General features: G+C 44.7%; 5 protein-coding genes across 6 annotated transcripts; 2 read left to right on the plus strand and 3 right to left on the minus strand.

Moving 5' to 3' along the window:
* Positions 1 to 1,011: 1,011 nt before the first annotated feature.
* On the minus strand, positions 1,012 to 2,638 carry LOC131263682 (probable chitinase 2). Its single transcript, XM_058265924.1, has 6 exons — positions 2,551 to 2,638; positions 2,294 to 2,473; positions 2,111 to 2,211; positions 1,934 to 2,041; positions 1,583 to 1,840; positions 1,012 to 1,500 (listed from the first exon to the last, which is right to left on the minus strand). The coding sequence occupies exons 1-6, from the start codon at positions 2,636 to 2,638 to the stop codon at positions 1,012 to 1,014; spliced, it is 1,224 nt and encodes a 407-aa protein (XP_058121907.1).
* Positions 2,639 to 4,496: 1,858 nt separating this feature from the next.
* On the plus strand, positions 4,497 to 5,950 carry LOC131263178 (ADP-ribose pyrophosphatase, mitochondrial). The gene is made up of 2 exons (XM_058265339.1): positions 4,497 to 4,997; positions 5,083 to 5,950. The coding sequence occupies exons 1-2, from the start codon at positions 4,703 to 4,705 to the stop codon at positions 5,733 to 5,735; spliced, it is 948 nt and encodes a 315-aa protein (XP_058121322.1). The 5' UTR covers positions 4,497 to 4,702; the 3' UTR covers positions 5,736 to 5,950.
* A 177-nt stretch (positions 5,951 to 6,127) lies between these two features.
* On the minus strand, positions 6,128 to 9,607 carry LOC131263179 (CUE domain-containing protein 1). The gene is made up of 2 exons (XM_058265341.1): positions 9,393 to 9,607; positions 6,128 to 9,330 (listed from the first exon to the last, which is right to left on the minus strand). Exons 1-2 carry the CDS (start codon positions 9,552 to 9,554, stop codon positions 8,581 to 8,583), a joined length of 912 nt encoding a protein of 303 aa, XP_058121324.1. The 5' UTR covers positions 9,555 to 9,607; the 3' UTR covers positions 6,128 to 8,580.
* A 1,125-nt stretch (positions 9,608 to 10,732) lies between these two features.
* On the plus strand, positions 10,733 to 13,602 carry LOC131262062 (trafficking protein particle complex subunit 3-like). Of its 2 annotated transcripts, none has more exons than XM_058263976.1 (2): positions 10,733 to 10,894; positions 12,934 to 13,602. In XM_058263976.1, the coding sequence occupies exons 1-2, from the start codon at positions 10,856 to 10,858 to the stop codon at positions 13,429 to 13,431; spliced, it is 537 nt and encodes a 178-aa protein (XP_058119959.1). In that variant the 5' UTR covers positions 10,733 to 10,855; the 3' UTR covers positions 13,432 to 13,602. The 2 variants fall into 2 exon arrangements, with proteins under 2 accessions (XP_058119959.1, XP_058119958.1); XM_058263975.1 differs by lacking the exon at positions 12,934 to 13,602 and adding an exon at positions 11,190 to 12,615 and having other exon boundaries at positions 10,759 to 10,894.
* A 74-nt stretch (positions 13,603 to 13,676) lies between these two features.
* LOC131262061 (metal regulatory transcription factor 1) lies at positions 13,677 to 20,891 on the minus strand. The gene is made up of 6 exons (XM_058263974.1): positions 20,375 to 20,891; positions 18,198 to 18,261; positions 17,549 to 17,654; positions 16,965 to 17,241; positions 16,723 to 16,891; positions 13,677 to 16,650 (listed from the first exon to the last, which is right to left on the minus strand). Exons 1-6 carry the CDS (start codon positions 20,740 to 20,742, stop codon positions 15,199 to 15,201), a joined length of 2,436 nt encoding a protein of 811 aa, XP_058119957.1. The 5' UTR covers positions 20,743 to 20,891; the 3' UTR covers positions 13,677 to 15,198.
* Between the last annotated feature and the right edge of the window lie 93 nt (positions 20,892 to 20,984).

The raw sequence follows: 20,984 nt of genomic DNA on the forward strand, positions 1-20,984 counted from the left end.
ACGCTGTTTAGCAAGCGCTTGGAAGAATTAATTTGGGGTGCTCACAGGGTAGCACAAAAAAAAAGAGAAATAATCCAGTGGGAGATTTTATGTTCTTTATATTCGGCAGACACTCGTATTTCATTTAACTGTTTCAAAAAAGATTTATTTATGTATGTACTATACTATTCCATTGTTTTAATGAGCAGTATTGAAATCCACAAGATCACAAGAGAATTTAACTTACAAATTATTAAGCAAACAGAAGCTTATAAATTCTTTTTTTTTCGGGAACAACAACAGGACAAAAACAATAAAAATATGTAAATTAGAAAAATTGCTTTGTCGTGGGAAACAGTTTGAACGGGTGTTACCTAAATGACGTCATTCATCAAATTCATTTAAGAGAAAAAAAGGGAACGCTAATGTTTAATTTCCAAAGTCTTCCCAAATGAAAGTAAAATAGATTGGTCCGCATTAAAAATCTTACACCTCCTTAGCGGCAGCACGAGGTCATATTTGATTAGAATCCGGGGAACCGGTTTCCACAAAAGCCGGACAGCAACCTAACCCGTTTTGTGTACCGTCGGACAGTTCGAAAAAGTCGATGAAAAAGTCAACAGCATCAGAACCAAATATGTAAATAAAACACCCATTGCGGCAGTTTTATTGGGTTCTACTCGGGTGGGAAGAACATATTATACGGATGCTTTGGGGTCGATCCAAAAATACGACGACTTCTTTGGGGCTCGTCAAAACTTTACCGACACCTAAATGAAGTAAAACTCTCACCTATCAGTAGCTCTATGTATGGAACTTCTTATTTGTCCATTGGACGATGGTGAAAGGTGAAAAGCAAACGCTGGTTATCTAATGTAGACCATTACTTGAAAAAGAGAAACCACAAAAAAATTGTGCAAAAGAAGATCACCGTTGGAATCGTTTGCAATGCTTTCTCTCGCAAGTCATCCGCGGGCTTTGCGAGACGAAATTTATTATGCATCATTTATCGACGTTTGCAAAGCGAGCAGCCTACGGTTTCTTCACGTAACCGAGCGTCCGAAGTGCGGTCTGGAGCAGCGGGTACGCCTCGTTGTGACAGTCGCCCTGGAAGTCGTCCGTGTCGAGCGTCCAAAACATTATCCCACCGAGCTTCTTGTCCATCGCGTACTGCACCTTGGCGCCGATCGTCTCCACGCCATCGAAAGTGACCCACTGGTCGTCCCGGTAAGCGTACTTGACGGCATTCTGCGCCATCGCCTTCACCGTCCACACCGAACCGGCCGGTTGACCGGGTGCCGACGTCGTGCGGTTAGTCTTCAGCATCTCGCACAGTTCATTGTACCCGAGCGAACCCGGACTGACCGTGTACGGTCCGGGAAGACCGGGACCGGTAGCCTTTATCCCTGGTGCCATCAGCCGAGCCGGCACCACCGTGTACGTCTTGGCGTGCGTTGTTATGCCCAGCGAGAATTTCCTCATCGGACAGCCACTCTTGCTGATGTACGCGATGGTTGAGTCCTCGAAGGTACAAGTTTGGTGAAAGTCAATTGAGTCATGCCGAAAAAAAACACAAACACACATAAGAGAACCATCAACTTACAATCGTTTCACCGGGAGAATTATAGTCAGTGAAAAGGGGTGCATCCAGTGCGGTCTTCTCGTTGCTGGCGTAATCATAGGTCATCAGGTTGATGAAGTCGAGCTCGTCGCAAAGCTTCGGCAGATCGTAGCCCGCCGCTAGGATCTGCTTCGATGCACTGATGGCCGCCGTCAGCAGCTTCTTGCGTGGGCTAAAGCGCTTGCGCAACGTTTGCACGAGCAGTACGAAATTGTCACGATCCTCCGGGATCCCACCACGCTGGAGAGGAATTTATTTAACTCACGTTAATTGTCTCCTAAAATTGCAGTTCCTTTTGGTCGTGAAACCGTAACAGTAATCTTTCCATCTTACCATCGTTGGATACTCCCAGTCTAGATCCAATCCATCGAAACCGTAGTGTATTAGGTAGCGGAGCGTCTGATCGGCAAATGCTTCCCGGGTGGATTCCTGCTCTGCCATCTGGAATAGGTGAAGCAAAACATTCTAACACTCATTGCCATTGGCCACCATAAAGACTGGACTAATTACCAGCGAATACTTCTCCGAACCCTCGTTCCAACCGCCAATGGCAAGCATGACCTTCAGACATGGGTTCTCCTCCTTCAGGGAAACAAACCTCTGGTAACCCTCTGGTGATTGGTAGAGAAAAGTCAACATACAATACCTTAGGACACTATGGACATAATACCACTTATGTCTCCTACAACTCACTATTAACGTTGATATCATTCATATAGTCGAGAGAATCGATTCCCCCGCCGATATTCAATCCAGCAAATGTGTAAACTAGGTGCGTGCAGTGGTCCGGTACGATGTACGAGATATTGAATGAACCACTTCCCTCCCGGTAGTTGGCCCAACTGGCCAGGTAGCAAACGACACGGTAAGGTCCTGTGCAAGGTAGGATCGTTACATATTTTGTTTAATAACATTTAGCAATTGCGCTGCAGGTACTTTTTAACACTCACTTTCTGCACATTTTAAATCGCCTGCTACCAAAACTCCCATGCTCCAGAGGAGCAGCGCTCCAATACGCAATGATACTAGTAATTGCATTTGCGGTAGGTTTCAAACTATTGCGTTTGACATTGTGCGCAGCGTACTTGTATGAACCGGCGTCCATTTGAAGATAAAACATTATCATTTCCAAACCGCCGAAAGATCTGTGTACAAGATCTCCCACGAACTGATAGCGGGCTAAAAGGTCCATTAGGCCGAAACGGACGGCACGCCTTTCAGTAAAAGAAAGTAAGCTTTCCTAGCCCGTTATAGGCTTCAGCCAACCCGTTCGAATGGGCTACGGCGAACTGTTTCTATCGTGTGATTGTGGAATCATCATCGTGCCAGTGCTCCAGTTGAACAACCTTGAAACGGATACCCAGAAACGGATAGCGGTCGGCCACCCGCTCCGCAGGATGACATTTGCATGCGTTTCCGCCATCGCGTCTGAAATTGGACGATAGCCAACACACCCGCTGGTTCGCGCAGGCTGAACTCGTTAATCGGGTGCATCGATTGCGCAGGGATGAGATGTGTCTCCCGCCGAGTTCAACAGCCGGTTTCTGCCATAACCGTGTCGGTTGCAAATTTGGCATTCAAATGCAAAGCGTCGTTTCGGAATTCGGCACGGGGTGTTTCTATTTTGGAACATGTAAAACCACCCTGCATTGCCGATCCAGACACATTCTAGCTGAAAAATCCGTAAAATGCATTTCATATTGCCTTTTTGCTATCGAAACCATTTCGTTGATTTAGATAAAAGATGTTTTAAGATTTTTATTCCATAACCAATTATAATTATTTTGAGCATTCGATTGTTATCCAAATTGATAATTTTATTATTTTAACAATTATTGAACACGTGTTTATAACAAATTTCAAAAATTCGATTTCCTGACAACACTGCTTGACTACGCGCGGGCGATTGTAAACACTAGTGATGGGGAAACTGAATCCCTACAGGGATTCGAATCTTTCGATTCAAATCCATTCTGAGATCCGGATCTTCGAATCCGAATCCCAATCCGTCATATCATACATGCTCATCCAATGCCGATTTTTCATATGATGTGTTTAATTCAACGAATGATTTACATAATAATATCAGTATAGTTAACATTATTCTTCTAATTGTATTCAAACAACACAAAAAAATCTTGCCCTTTTTGGGAATATGCAGACTAACTGATTTACTCGAGTTTATTCCAAAAAGAGTAGCATTTATTATGTTTCAAAAACAATTATGACATCGTTATCATACAAATTGAATCCATCGTGGGTCACTGAAACAGTGAAGCACTGGTTTACCTTTTCGCCCCCTCGGGCGAACACTTTCCAGGTGTGGTTTTTATCAAAAACAAAAAAGTACGGTAACATCTACCTTCAACACAAATACGCGTCTTGAAAAGACCTTTCATTTGAGGGGTCAATCGTAAAAATCGGCTGAAAGAATCAATAGTTATTAACAAATAGGCAGATTTCAGCTTTTTTGTAATCGAAGTTTATTCACCGTGTTCCCGGTAGAGTGCTGTCTCTTTTCCACACAATTAGTTTTCTCAAAAACTAGAAAATATGAATAGATCTATTGTAAGACAAAGTTGTGTGTCTTGAGCAGACCTTTCATTTAAGGGGTCTTATGTACAAATCGGTTCAGCGATTGTAAAGTTACTAACAAATTTGTTATTTCAGCAGAAAATACCAACCTCCTAGGTTTCTGGACGATTGTAAACACTCCATAGTCGAACCGCTACGAGATCCTGCTTGCTTCCATTCTCATCGAGCGAGTAAGAAAGACAGCAGATACCTTTGCAACAGCGATACTGGTAGAATGCATAACCTCACATGTAGTTTGGCTATGGTTATCACGAAAACAAACCTAGCCGAACGATGCGGTACCGTCAATCGTAAACAAGACGGTCGGATGAAGGCCGGGTTCGCGCTACCAAAGACCCGGCGCGTCATAAATCTTTCGCTCATCAACACGAAATAGAATTATCCACGTCAGAAAGTTTTGCGAGCCCTTGCAAGTTGCCTGGCATTGGTGTTTTATTTATTTTCCTATTGATTCCGACACCAGTGGCTTATGTAAGAACCGGAGAGCCCGCAACCGAACTCAACACGATGGCCGTACGGCAGACGGCGAGCAGATTGCTTTCTGCCACCACCAGGGCTAGTGCCAGTAGTGCCGCTGGATCCGCCAAAGACGTTGGGGAAAGTTTGCTAGCCATGGCGCGGATCATCCCTGGAATTTTCAAACACTCTCGCTGCCGGAACAGCGTATACCCGGCAAGCGACGTCCGGCGTTATCCGGTTCCGGACGAGTCGGTATTCTGGTCGCAGACGTACTCCGACTACCAGCCACCGTGCCACGAATCACCCATCCTACAGGGGAAAGAATGGGCCGATTTGGATATTGGTAAGGATTCGCAGCGATCAAGGTCGCACGGGCGGAGTTGAGTGTTCGAAGTGAAACAACTTTTTCCATTCCTTCTTTCCAACAGATAACCCTTCTTTCAAACCTAAATGGAACGAATTGGACGGGAAGGTCAACCGGGTGAGCTTCATCGGGGAGTACGAAATATGGGACGACTGCCCGTTAAATCCGTTCGGTCGAACCGGAATCCGCGGCCGGGGTATCCTTGGTCGCTGGGGTCCTAACCATGCGGCCGATCCGGTCGTGACGAGGTGGAAAACGGACGAATCTGGTCAGCAGGTGGTAAACCCAGTCAGTGGCAAACGCATCCTGCAGATGTGTGCCATCGAACGGCAGGACTGTGGCGAATGGGCCATCCCAGGAGGCATGGTCGATCCGGGGGAGAAGGTGAGCGCCACGTTGCGCCGTGAGTTTCTCGAGGAAACGATGGATAACGATGCGGGTGAGGTCGCCGGTGAGGTGGAGCAGTTCTTTGCTGCGGGAACCGAAATCTACAAGGGCTACGTGGACGATCCACGCAACACGGACTGCGCGTGGATGGAGACGGTGGCGGTGAACTTCCACGACGAGTCAGGCTCGGTCGTGGGCCGGTTTCCGCTGCACGCGGGCGACGATGCGGCCAAGGTGCGCTGGATGGATGTGGGCGAAGAGGTGAAACTGTACGCCAGTCATTCGAACATCGTAAAACGAGTGGTCGATATGCTCGAGGCGCATTGGTGAGAATAAAAGCGCCATCGTGCGCCGGCCGAAGAGGAGGAAAATTGTTTTCCAAACATGTTGATGCGGTTTTACGAGACACGCTATACCACTGCTGTGTTGCAACTGTTTGGAAAAAAACGAAAACGTGATAAAACTCGAAAACGAATAAACACAAAAAATATAAAGAAGGTTCGCCGTTTAAAGAACGCTAGACCTTGTGTTTTTTTTACTGGTGATTAAAATAATCATAACATGTATTTGTTTCATTTTGTTTTTTAGTCTACAATCCTGCCCTATCGCCTTCCCATCACGATTACAGTTTTAAGGGCCATCCCTTTCCGTCCATCATAGTGTGTTTTATATTGGTTGTCTGTTTCTTATCCTGAACCTTCCGAAATGATGACTTATCAGTTGTTGTTTTTTGTACCACCTAACAGGAAATTTCATTTGATTGGCATTAGCCAGCAGTGTGGCATTTCAACCGCTTCGAATGATAGGCAAACATTGCTGCGATACCATTCAGTTTTCCAACGCCGTCCCCAACACAATGCAATTCTCATCGATACTTTTCTCACTCTAATTTCTAGTTGCTATCATCAGCGGTAGCTTTCTTCTAAACTTGGAATATTGAACGCTTTCGTCTTACAACGGTGTTTGTATCAACACTTCGTTTCGGCTTCGTCCGAACAGGGAATACAGTGTCTGCACAATTCAGACCACGATGTGGGGTACATTTCCTACTTGAACTATCACTCGGTTTCACTTGCCTACTATCAGAAGGGTAGTTACATTATGTTGCCAATGGTCTACTGCTTCTTGTTCGACTGGTAAGATTGGCTATTCGTAATTGCGTTTGTCTGTTGAATTATACATGAAACAACCAGCGCCATTTAGCCAACGGAAAATAGTTTATTTGCAAATACGCTTCGAATTTATTAACTACGCGCAATAAACACGACTACAGAAAACGAGTAATAATAATAATTATAATAGTAGTATAGTCGGCATCATTCTATATGAATAGGAAACGGTAAAAATTTGGTTTCGATTTGCGTTAAGGAATTGTATCGATTACAGAGACCCTAATGTAAAGATTGCTTTTATTCGTTTAATGCTGAAGCGCTTCTGGCCCTGATGCGATTAAATTTTTTATCATTATCAGATCAATAAAATTAAACAAATTCTCGCCAAAACGCACCTCAATACTAAAGATAAGTCGGTAAAACCAAGAGATTCAAACATTTCACGATAGGCCTCAGTCATCAACCACCAGTTGGAGCTGCACCACCAAATGGTAAAAAACAGGGCGTGCTGACCAACTGGTTCTATCAGAAGTTTATAGATTCTTTCCCTTACAGTTTGGTTTGCACTATCGTTTGCAGTGAAATATGTTCTATTTTGTTTGTTAGCTTTTCTCAGTTTCCCAATGTTTTCCTATTAACTCGTGGCCTAGTAGTTGGTTACTGTTTGTCGCTAGTAGAAAGAAGTACACGAGAGAGACGTATAATTCTGCCCAATGATTTAATAATCCAATCCGATGTTGTTGGAGCCATTACAAGTTGTTGCACCTTTTCTAACGTCTAATGACTAGTACCAATTCTGCTTCGCTTTGCATTCACAATGGTAATCGATTTTTTGTTTCAATTGTTGGTATTTTCTCTGTCTCCTCTCTCTTTATCTCTATCCTAATTGTTTCCATCTATGTATATATAAATAATTATGTTTTGTTTGTTTTTTTTTTCTTTCTTGTTATATATATGCAGATACATGTTCCGCAAATTTGCTGTTTTGTTTGAATGTCTAAACTGTAATTTTTGGTGGTGTTTTTTTCCAAAGTGATAGTGTAAAAATTCGAGAAAATAAACAAGCTTGTAATACCGAAACACTACTAATACGAACATTGCATACCAAACTGATTGTAAATATAGTTTTTTTTTTTTCATCCTAAATTTATGGCTAATAGATCTTTTTTTTCAAAGACGTAATAAATTATACCAGTATCTTTGTGGCCGAAAGCAAAATGTAGCACCCATTCCAGTCTAAACACCTGCCAACAGATTGTACGCTACTACAATACCTTCGTGTTCGAGGTACCAAGAGTGCTACTGATAACAAACAAATATTAAGCAAACGAGCCCTCGGGTATATGTACAAATAAATAACTAAAGTGATAAAAACACACCGACACAGGGTTTGCGGAGATTACCATAACAAAACAAAAAAGATAAATATAGCACGTACGTTTGCGAGATTCTCGTTAAAATTGTTAGAAATTGTTCCACCTCTGTCTGACGATCGCTCATACCACACTAATTACAATAGTAAGAAAACTCAACCGTCTTCACTTCCTTGATATTAATCTCATAGCTTATTTTTGGATCGATAGTATTCCGACCGTGCCACCGATTTCGTCCGCAGCGTTCTGTGGTTAGCAATGATGTATCTAGTAAAAACAGACACAAACGGGGACACAGGTGAGGAAGGAAAAAATGCAGTCTCTTTCATTGCTCTAGCTCAGAGTTACGTGGCTACCCACCGATATAGACTAGGAACTAATAAGAAGAAAGTAGATAATTAAACGTTATCGTTTAGAACGTTCGCTCAGTTTGTGTTTTCTCGGCGGGGCTCGAAACATGTGGCGAACAGGTTTAAATAGCGTACTCCTCTCGAAATTTTACCATCGATCGTACTCCAAGGAGAAATGTTCCAAACATTGTGTGGCCGTTAAGAGGATAGTTTTTCAAAGGTAAAATAAAAATGTTTCCTGCTGTATCTATACCATCCCCGATCGCCAAACAGTTCGATTAGGTTAACAATGCTTGTGGCCTCCTGCCAATTGCAGCTGTTTAGGCTTGATGACTCGGTTCTACTTTTTTCCCGCCACCCGCTTAGGCTCTCCCTCGTCGTCGCTGTGCTCTTCCTGCAGCAGCAGCGAGTCGGGATGCCGCACGGCACTAGCCTTCTTGTTGCCACCGCGTTGCCACCGGAACACGTGCGCCAGCTGGGCAAACTTCTTGCGCGACACCTTGCCCATGTGGCGCAACCGTTCCTTGAACGCCGCATCGTCCTGTACCTTACCTTGTTGATCCTTCTCGAGCGCTGACAGAAACTCTTGATTCCATCGCAGTTCCGCCATAAACTCCTCGTTCTGGAGCATCATCGCGAACTGCTCGTCACCGAGATCGAACTCGGTGCTACGGTACGTGCCGTCCGGGCCGATCGTTCCACCTCCACCACCACAGGGTACTACCCCGGCCAGCCGAAGAAACGTCGGTGGCAGAGGACCAACCAATGGTGGATTCCACCGTCGATTTATCACCGTCGAGGTGGACGAACGTTCACCAAGTGCAGACGCTTCTCTGTGCTGGTGTGCTTGTGCCTGCAAATGGCCAGGAGCTGAGATTCGTGGGCTATTGGTAGCGCTACCCACCGTACTGCCACCTGGTGGCTTGCGAATCTTTGGCGACGCACCAAGCTGTTGCGCAACGTTCGAACCAGCAGCGTTCGGTGAGGTGCTGAGGAATGGTTCCGATCCCGACAAATCGAGCAAGGGTCGGTCTGCATTCGGATTCGGAACACTCCCGTCTGTTTCCAGCTCGTTGCGTAGCTTTTCGTTCTAAAAGTAAAATCACCAGGTATAAGATTCCTCAACCCCGTTGACGACATTTCCTCTCTCACCTGATTGTCTGTGCTCATGGCCAACAGCTGATCGATGGTAGCGTCAACTGCGCCCTGGTTAGCACGTAGCACCGCCTCGATCACATCCCGATCCATGTCCGGAAACATGTTTTTGAAGTCGGACATGGCTTGCGAGAACTCTAGCTGCATCGTCGAAGCCATGCTCGGTGACCTTTCCGCACGTGATTAGTTGCTTCTTCTCCTAACCCACGAAAACTTGCCTTTGAAATGGTACCCTTTCCCAGGGGTCTTACCCTAAGCCGTAGGAAATAAATCGGTCGATGAGGTGGAGTTGGAGAGAATACACGGCACTCCTGATTATTTATTGACACGGATTGTGTCTTTGCACGGGTGCATGCAACCGTTGAGGAGAGACGTAAAGGAGGTGTTCCTGTCCTACAATCTACACTTTTGCATTGTCACTGTGTGATTATTTTTTTTTAGCGACTGCCCGACGCAGAAACGACGCAAGCTAGCAAAGCATCGAATATTTGAAATCTTCAGTGTTTGGATTTGCAGTAAAATTACAACTGATGTTAAGAAACCACTATGTTTACAAAGTCACACGTTCGCACGCACCAACAAACACACGAAACGGAGATTTCGATACAGTTCGGAAACTGGGACACATAAAAACAAATGAAACTTTCCACCGAACGCGGCTTATTGCACAACGAAGATTCGTTTAATATATGAATAAACGCTGGGAAAAGGACTATGATTTATGTGGGATGTTGGTAGCCAGCAGTAAACAATGAGATTCTGCGAATGAGTATTCTTCGACGATCCGAAACTTTGCTGCACCTGAAAGGTTCTTGTTATCCTGCAATAATTTGGTGTCGGGAGTTTTGACCAAGGAGTTACATTAGCGGGTGACTTCTTTCAAAACACTCTGTCGCACATATAAAAAATATATATTTTATAGCCATTTAGAACACATGGGGTAGATATGAGTAAATGTTATCATTCGACCCTAATTTTACAACAAATTTGTAAAGCTTTTCTTGGCGATTTAAAATTTGTTTTCGTTATTTGTAAACAAATGCACGCAACGATTGTCACGACTGCATAATCAGAAAGTCATGATGAGAAAAAGCTAGCTCGTAGTGTATCCCTTTGGATCCTTTAAAAAATTAAAAAGTGTTATTTTCAGATATTAAAAGTAGTAGAATATCATTCAAATCTGTTTAGGATTCTTATAAAAATTAAAACCTTGGAAAGCAAAGCGAATAATTGTTTGAATAAACCGTTTAAATTTTAGATATTTATTGGCTAGCAGCATTCCAACCACTAGGCACCTTCAGTTTTCGTGTTTGCAAAGCAGTGCTGATGACATTTACTTGTTGACGCCGTCAAATACTCGAAGATTTCGAAGCCAGAAAACTAGGCGACGCCTGTGAAATTGAGCATTTATCAGAAAATACTCGATAGTAACCACCCACGTTCATACTATCAAACCGAAGATGTCACGCCAAAGCACCCGTCTCGACACAAAGAAAGTGGTAAGCGAACTTAGCATCGATTAGCAGATAAAATACACTGACGCCCCCCTGCAGTGCATATCGTTCTTCGCTTGTCCACCCAGCTCGCTATAACTACGAATTGCGGTGCCACTATGTTTGCTATCTTACCAAACCCGCTAGTGTCCCATTGTCGGCCAACGATTCCATGGAATAAGAAAACAATCACTAATTATTAGTGGCGCATTCAATCTGAGACTTCCGGGAACAATACTTGCCAACTTTTCCGTTCCGCAACTCTGAAGCCTTCTCTTCGTCTTTCTGTTTCTTTCCTCAGTGAGAATTTGTGAGGCCGGGTCAATGCGTCTTGTGTTCTGTGTTCGGGTTCCGTCACATTCTTGTTGATTAGTTGCGCGAAATCGAGAGAACGGAGAAAGTGTAGTTTTGGTTAGTTTCGTTGGCAGCGGCACAATAAACTGACCCCGCTTGAAAGATACTAAGCAAGGTTGCCCTAAACGACGACACAGCAAGAGCAGTACAAAACAAGCATCGCATATCAAAGTTATGATCAAAATGAATAACACGACTACAACAGGTAACGCGTATGGCGCATTTTCGTTCGCGGATCTTACCGGATCCACAGCTTCCGCAACCGGACATAACACGGGTGGTCTCCAGCTGGTACAACTGAGCCAGGTGATGCAAGACCCGAACTCACAGCAACTCTTCATGCAAAGCCTCCAGCAGCAGCTAACGGGTGGAGCACAGGCAATACAGGTCATTCCCATCGGGGCCCTACCGCAGCAGACGGTTACGCCAACACTGCAGGCCGCTCCTCAGCAGCAGCAGATCGTTCAATATACGCTGGACGGTCAAACCTACCTCTATCAGACCATTCCCGCTCCAGAAACCACCTTCCAAAGTGTAAATCTCCCGATTGTCCAGTTACCGACCGCTCAGACCCTTGGCACAACCGGAACGGCACCCGCCACCGCCTACGCAAATCTGCAAGGAGCTGCCGTGACGTTTGCTCCCGTTCAAACGACGACCATGACACAGGGCATTCCACATCAGCTCCAGCAGCAACACCAAACCCACCCGCACCAGATGGCCACCACCACGATCGATGCTAGCTCGCTACAGAACATTGTTACAACACCGGTCACACTCCAGCCTACGGCGACCGTTGTTGCTCCCGTAACACAACCGACCGCAGTACAGGTTCCCGCGCCCGTATCAGTGCCCGTTGCGACAGTGACCGTTGCCAGTCCACAGCCGGCGAACAGCGGTGGAAGTACGGCCGGCCCAAGTGGCCTCTCAGAAACGGTAGCGGCCTCCGGTAGCGGCTCAGGTGTAGAGACGGAACAGGAACCGCTCTACGTTAATGCAAAGCAGTACAAACGTATTCTCAAACGCCGACAAGCGCGAGCTAAACTGGAAGCTATGGGGAAAATACCGAAAGTTAGGCCAAAGTATCTGCACGAATCACGCCACCGGCATGCCATGAACCGGGTACGGGGTGAAGGTGGTCGCTTCCACTCGAGCGATATCAAATGAAATCGTGTGCAATTTATCGCCATATCCATAGACAATGGAACCAAACAGCCAGGCAACATACGAGGAGCCAGTGCCACGTTGCGAAGATTTCGGCAATACTGTCTTGTAAATAGTGTATCTGAAGTTAAGATTGCGTACGAGAAATGCATGTTTAAGATGTCTAATGTACGAAAACGGCAAAATAAAGATGAATTGGATGTTGCCAAAAGCGATCAGAAATTGTTAATTTATTGCTGCCTCCTTAGATTAGTTCACCTCTGATGATGGCGTTGTTTTCGGAATCTCGAACTTTGCTTGCTTCTTCCGATTTTAACACAAATTCTTGCTGTTGAACTTTTAAATGGAACATCAGTATCAGTGTTTCTGAACTGTTTACTATCAATCATTCAATGTTATAATCTTCACCAATTTTCTGATGATTTATGTTGAAGTTGAAGAAAACAAGTATGTGCCTTTATTGGCTAACAAGATTATTTTCTTCCATGTAGTTTTAGTCATGTCCATCTTTTTTGGTCTCTTTTTAGAACTCGGAGCTTCTTACGCTGACATACGGCGCTCTGGTCTCCCAGATGTTGCGTGACTACGAAAACGTGGACGACGTCAACAAGCAGCTCGATCGGATCGGCTTCAACATGGGAATGCGCTTGATCGAAGATTTCCTTGCCCGGACCGGGTCTGGCCGGTGTCTCGATATGCGCGAGACGGCCGACAAGATACAGCTCGCCTTTCGGATGTACCTGAACGTCCAGCCCACCATCTCAAACTGGGCCGCTTCGGCCGATGAATTCTCACTCATCTTCGACACGAACCCGCTCACGGAGTTTGTCGAGCTGCCGGCGGACTACCAACAGCTGCGCTACAGCTCCATCCTGTGCGGGTGCATACGGGGCGCGCTGGAAATGGTGCAGCTCGAGGTTCAGTGTTGGTTCAGCCAGGATCAGCTGAAGGGCGATGCGACCACGGAGATTCGGGTGAAGTTTGTACGGCGCCTCGAGGATGCTGTACCGGCCGGGGAGGACTAAACGGTCCGCTCAAATTTACGGTTTACTACTAGGCAATCGTTTATTTCATTCAACCTAGAATGCATTCCAATGGACCCATTGGCTGTGCGTTCTGCAGTCGCGGGGGGAAACTTGGGCATAAAATATGTTATTTAATAACTCCTCTAATTAAAATAAATCCCCCCGCTTCGACCTGTAACAGCTAACCATCACCTTATTCGAACTGAATCGGAAAGAAAAACTAATCAATCAACACAAGTCGCAGCTATTTTTCTATCGATCCACTTTAATGAGTCCGTATTTCATTCTTATAGTTAAAATTTTTAACAAAAACTAAAACGCATATTGCACACAAACCAAGATCAGATAGAATTTGTTCCTCTCTTAGATATTTTGTATTCCCCTGCTTGGCATTCGCTTTGGTATTGTGATGATTATAGGTTCTGCCCGATTGCCGTTAGCTCTGCCGTAGTGGACATGACTTATTACTCAGTCAGTTAGTTTAGTTTTAATACCCCGTCCACAGCCAAAAACAGGCACAATCCAATCCTGTAAGCAATATGACTAGGCAATAAGCGTACAATTTTATATTTTTTTATGGTTGCAAGTTGGTTTCTATCTTTTTTTTCCTTTCTCCCTTTCCTCCCCACATTGTTTCTTATCTTACGGAAATAAAATCATTTCAATCATTTCTAATTTAAATCATTACATCAAAATGTTTTCCTCAAATCAATATCCTCTATGATTACTATTATTATTATTATTATTATCATTGTAATTGCTATTGATATCCGTTGTAGCGGGTATCATTGTCGTAGCAAAATCCTTCACTACCGATCAGCCGATCCTCTACCTTTGTCAACGCATTGAAGCGTTAGGATAGTGGGTATTGTATTCATTTCTCCAAAATTGTACGGTTTGATTAAAGCTTAAGCATTCAAATTGCCATCACTCTTTGAACTTTAGCAAGCACGGCATGGCGGCTTATCTTCTGCGGTCATCCAGCAAAATGCATGCATTTAGTACGGGGCAGAGGAACAAACGAACGGCACGAGGCGCGTGGTACAGTAACAGATGCGGGTAAAGCTAAACTAGTAACAGTAGTGTAGAAAGGTACGTCGTAAGAATCTGTAGATAGTAGTAGGAATAAGAAAATACTAACGTAGCTTTTTAGCGTTTTAAGAGCGTGTTTGGGGAACCTTTTGTTGCATTGCACCCGCTTTATCATTCACGGTTATATTCCTCGCCTCGAAGCGAACAAGCACCTGTGTTCCTACATTTTCTTACTCAAAATGCGAAATCTTCGAAGCTTTACTATACAATAGAACTGAGTTTGTATTTGTTTTACTCTTATATCACTATGTATAAAAGATTAAAAGAGTTTAACAAAAACGCGAGAAGATCGATTGGATCGATACAATTGCCAATAAAACAGCGCAACTTATACTACTAGATATCAAATGTAAACACAACAATGCTGGGGCGTGCAACCACGTGGTTGCAACAAATCATCATAACGCTTTATCCCCTTAAACGCGTACGTATTAATGTGTGGTACTTTGTTTGGTGTTTTTAAGAGGAGTGAAGATTAAAGCACTATCGTATCAGCCTATTGGCCATTTCGGCTCTATTTCTCCTTTCGCAACGTTTTCAACCAACAATAGACTAATATGGCTTATTGCTCGTTGTTTGTTTGTACTGCACCGCTGAAAAGAAACCTACAACAAACAAATAAATGAAACTCGCTATGCTGGTCCCCCCCTCATTTTGCAGGTGGCAATGTTACTCCTAGTTGGTGATGGCACTACTACTGCTACTGCTGTGGCACTGGATAAGACTAGAGTGCGTGCTAAGGACCTTCTTGAGCGTTTCGAGCGTTTTCAGACAAATCACGACGCAGCAGCTCTTGGAGTGTCCGTCGCCCGGTCCGGCACAGGAGCAGTGTTGCAAACTTTTCAACATATTTGTCAGCGGTTCCAGCTGATCGGTCAACTTGGACGCCACACCATTCGATTCGGTTTCCGTGCTCGGTGTCGCCTGCTGTCTGCAACAGGAAGATGTCGTTGATGGACGTTTCGCCGGTTCTGGTAGCTGAGTAGGCTGCGGTTGCTTTTGTACAACCAAATCTACGCTAGGAGCGCACGTTGTTTCGCCGGACGGTTCGGAGATCAGTTGAATGTTTGTGGCTAGTTGTTGTGTCGGTTGCATTAGCCGATGGGACGATTCCGCCGCGGGAGGTAAGAGTGTTTCATTTCCTGCATACTGTGAAACCGTGGAGCGGCAGGGGTTTTCAGGACCACAGCCTCCTATGCAACCTTGCAGCGGATCGCACTGACAGTTGACGCAACGGCAAATATCCGCATCGGCCGTAATGTCCTTGAGTGTTTTCGTCACCGTAACAGGCGCCTGCAACACCTGCAGCGCTCCATCCACCGCCGTTTGCCTGAAGTCACCCGTTGTCACCGGTGGAGGCGGTTCCAGCTTCGGTAGAAACTCGTCGGCAAACAGCTCGTTGATCAGCTTATCGGTTTCTTCTTGCTCTTCCTGCTTCACGCCACTACCACCACGCTGTTCGCTGTTTTTCTGTATCGCACGATCGATCTGCACGGTGGCGTTCGCACTTTCAAGTAAATTATCATCAAAATAGTTGTCAATCGTGGCGAACACTTGAGTGCCATCTTCCGATGCCACAACCATATCCCCGGCTAGGATCGTCCCAGCCGATGACGAAGCCGACGCCGACGTCGACGGTTCACCGCTTTGCGGCGCGTCAGTGGATGGGAGAAAATCGGCCACGTTCACGTTAAACGCTAGATCTACGTACGAAGGGACACTTGTGGGCAGGGCGAGACAGGCGGACGTTACCGGATTCAGTGCGGCCAGCGGTTTGGTCTGTAGCATCGATATGTCGATCCACTGTGGATTGAGCTCTTCCTCGGTAGCGAGCGCCAGCTCGAGAGCTTTCGATTCGTGAAAATCGTTCACATGCACGAAACTGTACGTTTCCTGCGGTGGTGCGGTGGGCTGTTCGATCGAAGCGGCCGATATCATTCCCATCTGGTCATCGTTCGCTGCATCGACACTTGCGAAAAGTTGCCCATTACTTGCGGCCGTTTCAATCGCCTGACAGAGTACCACATCCGCCGTCGGTTCCACTTCGTTGGTACTCATCGGTTGTTGCTCCTGTGACGACGATATGGGACGAGCCTTTTTCAGCTTGTTCTTGGAAAACTTTTTCTTCTGCAAAGGGAAGTTAAAGGCAATTATTTTCAATCGAGATAAATTTCCCCGCCCCCCAAACACCTTCCTTACCGGTCGCTCGTGCGTTTTCGAATGCGTTTTCAGGCTGTGTGGCGTGCTGAAGGATTTATTACAGTCCGATATTTTGCATGCGAACGGACGCTCGCCAGAATGCGTACGGATATGCGTTTTCAGATGATGTGATGCTGTAAATGCCTTACCACAGCTGTCCTCTTTGCACCTAAAACGAGAGTCGTAAAAGAAACATAGAATTCAAACACCCCAAGGCGATTCCCTCCCAACGATTCTCCTACTTGTACGGCCGCTCCTGGGTGTGGACGCGCGAATGTTTCTTCAGATCGCTCAACGTGGTGAACACCTTCTCACAAACGACGCAGTTGAATGTTTCGCCGTTGTGGAGCCGCTCGTGTGCCCGTAACCGGTACCGGGTGTTGAACGCCTTCCGGCAACTGCTGTCGCTGCAGATGTACGGTTTCACCTTTGTGTGCACCCGTATGTGAATCTTCTGGCTGTAGGAAGTCAGGAAGGCTTTCGAGCAACCCTCTTCAGTACATTTGAACTTGTATTCGCCTGCACGGGGAACGAAGAAACGGAACAAATTAGTACCAACGACGGATTGATTGCCACTAGCAGAAGCTTCTAGTCGTAAAGTTCATTTAAGGTAAAATAACAAAAACAGGCGTACCAAAACTCTATTTATCCTATCCATGGGCAGAAGCTTGGAGGGCAATATGGTTATGATTCGGTATGGTTAATGAGCAATGATAGCTAGTTTAAAAAAAAATGTATGTTAGATTCATTTATGTTTATGCTTAAGCCTACATGTAGTTGAGCACTACGAATGTCTACTTTAAAATGCAAATCAATGGCAACTTACCACGATGTGTTTTCATGTGCGTTCTCAAATTTCCCACCGTACTGTAGCTTCGATTGCAGCTGCCATAGTTGCACCGATACCGAGCCAAGATCTGATTGTCCGGACCCTACCGCCGCGTGCCGCCGGGCGCATAGAAATACACAATAAAAATCGATTAGCGTTTGTCATTCGGGAAAGCATCTGTCTTACATTTGTTTGTGCTTTCGGCGTAACAACGTTAAACGGAAGGAATTTTAATACAAAATATATGCCCTGACCATTTGAAGAAGAAACAATAGAGGGGAATTACATTGACATTTTTGTAACTAGAAACTTGTCCTACCAAAGTGTGTGTGGTCTTAAACATTGCATTGTACTACAAAAAAAAAAAAAAAAGAAATCAACCCAATATGTACCACTAAACACGTTGAACGTATTACTTCCTTTGCAAAAATGTTAGTGAAAATATTGTTAAAAAATTTTTAATTATCTTTCTTCCTACAGAACGCTCTTTCTACCATTTGTGCTATATTACGGATGACCCTTCTATAGGGTTAAAATCATTTTCAAATACTTCTATCATTGCATTAACTGATTCTTATGATTCGTAAGACGCATCTTCATTTAAGTTTTTTTTAACATAATGTATGCTAATTCTTTAAATGTGTACCTCGATTGTGATTGTGGCATGCGATGGCTCTCCGTCTTCGTATAGAGTATTGTTTTCTTTATTACTATATTGAGGAACGAATTGGAAAACGGATTCATCATCATCAGTTCAGTATGTTTCAACTAGTTATAATAAAATGGGCAGTAAGTATGCAACAATACTTATGGCAAGAGAAAAATAGTAGCAGCAAAGAGAGAGAGAAAGAGGGAGAAAAAGAGAAAGAGAGAAAGAGAAGTAATGTTATAGCACCACACTTGGTCAAATTAGCTGGTTATTTTATATTTAGCAACATATAGTGTGTGGGATGCGTTTTGGCAGCAATCAAAAACAATGTGAAAAACTTTTTTTGAACAAAAACACTACGAGCTAAGAGTATGGTCGCCAGGGAAACAAATGATCATTCCAAAGCCAAGTATTGATGCGATCGATTATCATAAAAATAAAGCCTAAGTAATCTACGGAAACGATACTTCATCCGTTAAAATTGTAAACATGTTTTCATGTGGACCATCAAGCAAAGGGATTGATGGAAACCCCACCGGGACAGGGCCAGGGAGGAGATGGTCTGTATCTGTTTGACATTGAAGCAATAGCGTTTCGTCGAACGGGATGAACCAACGTGGTGCGGGGTGGGACTCGAGCGGGGAACATGTTTTCATGTTTCCACCAATCGTCATGGATCTATTTTTATCTGCAACTATTGCATAGCCTTGCGTAGAACCATTCTCTAGTGAGAGAGTGTGGGAAAAAAAGAAATTGTCGGCATTAACACTTCATCTGGTCGAGAAACAAAACTAGAACGGTTGGTGGCTGCTGTCTGAGCCGACTTCAAAACAACCCCCAATTAAATAAAGGTCACAGTCTTTTCGCCGTGTGAGCGGTCAACAGGTGATCATCTTAGCTCGAGCTATCGTCGTTATTACAACGTGTCTTTAATCCGATACAATCTCCCTTGTATCCCGTGCATGCCGTACACTAATACCAAACAGAGCAGACTTGATGGCCCGTAAGTGCAGGAAGCTGCACGCCGAAGAATATAGCAGCACACGAAGGCACCTGCAACGTTATTGTAAACATTACTTTTCTACGAAACGCCGATGATCATATCTGGTAGATATATTGCTTTAAAAAGGAGAAATAAAATTTACAAAAAATCTCACAAACAGCGGCGAGAAGATTTGACCAATTTGCTACACCCACACGAAAGTGTGGCCACACAACGGTGTAAGGCATAGGGGGCCTGTGGCGCGTGACGACGCTTTAAATATAATCTGTGTTTTTTTAAACGCGGTCGTTTGTTGGTACGTAAAAACCATACATTTATTCTCTAGAGAAAAGTCCCTATAAGTGACCATCAAGCATTGACCGTGGGTGCTGATGGATCTTTGATAGGGACGGGTCGCGGGTTGGCGGGTTCCACAACCCGTTGTTCTAATTTGTTTGCCTCACGCGGACGCGGTGTTCGCATCGGCAATCGGATTTGTCTGGCCAAAAACCACCGACCATCAAACAATCAGCTCGACGGTAGGCAAGAGAGATAGAAGCAGAATGAGTGCGTGATCAGCAAGCGAACGAAAAGAGTCCCACGACAAAGTAGGAAGTTCTATTAATAAATATTTTGGAAAGTATACCGTGGGGGACGGCATTTTCCACGCTGCGGTACCGGACGGTCCAATGTGGAAAATTATTTCTCTTTCTCTCACTCTCATTCTCTAATTTCACCTCCTGTTGTAGGGGGGCCAAACTATAATTCCCGATGGAATGTATGTCATAAAAATTCTCGCCTGCTAGGATATGCGACAAATAAAAAAGGAAACTGATCCACTCCGTGTTGGCGTAACACACTTTGTCAAACATCAAATGTCTCACGGATTGGATTTAAAGTCGATCGTACATGATCGTGGGATCGATGGAAAGGGGATTTAGCTTGGTGGAAAACATAGCATACTCTTGGCATTCCTTTGCTTGCTACTTCTGGCGAAAATAGAAGCAAAATGTGAAGGGGGAAAACTGCACAGCCATTACAAACGCAATGTTTACGAACGGGTAGCGCTACACTAGCATTACTTCAGCAGTACAGGGTATTAATTATTAATCTAAAAGCGAATAAAAACGAAAGGGTTTAGGAAAGGGCAAAATGAAGAATTGGGAATGTAGTAATCATTTCTACTAAGTACCATCCTCCGTCCTCCAGTTCATCATCAATCTTTTCAAATTCAACCAGAATACTATTATCATTGATGTCGCAGAATGAGTTGCCTTCGCTGCCACTACTTTGTTGCTCGTCGGACTGCAGGTGATTCTGGCCATACAGAAACTGTTCACTTTCTTCGAGTCCCGGCGTGATTGCGCCCGAGGACAGCACCATCCCACTGCTGACCGTATCCTGGTCGGTCAACGTTATACCGTCCAGCGGTACCAGATCGAACGGATTGAGCTGGTTCTCTTCGGCCAGTGTCTGAAAATACTGCGGAACCTGTTGCTGGATGGCTCGTTCTAGTGCATCGATATCGAAGTGTCCGCTGGACAGTGCAAAATTCATCATGATTGCAAATCGCGTAACTAACGCACACACCACAATCTACACCGCACGCGTCTAGCCACAGCGTAACTGGAGGATCAAACCGGATGAGAATTCCTGCGGGAAATTTCGATTTTTTTCACACACAATTCTATCCGCAGAGCGAATTGAATATTTTCCTTTTTCTGACTTCCAAGGTATTGTTGGCAGGTTGCTTTATCGTGTAGCGAATTGACGTTTCCCACTTGACACAGCACTACCAAACC

The sequence above is a fragment of the Anopheles coustani genome, chromosome 2 (genome assembly GCF_943734705.1).
Source record: "Anopheles coustani chromosome 2, idAnoCousDA_361_x.2, whole genome shotgun sequence".
Lineage (NCBI taxonomy): Eukaryota > Metazoa > Arthropoda > Insecta > Diptera > Culicidae > Anopheles > Anopheles coustani.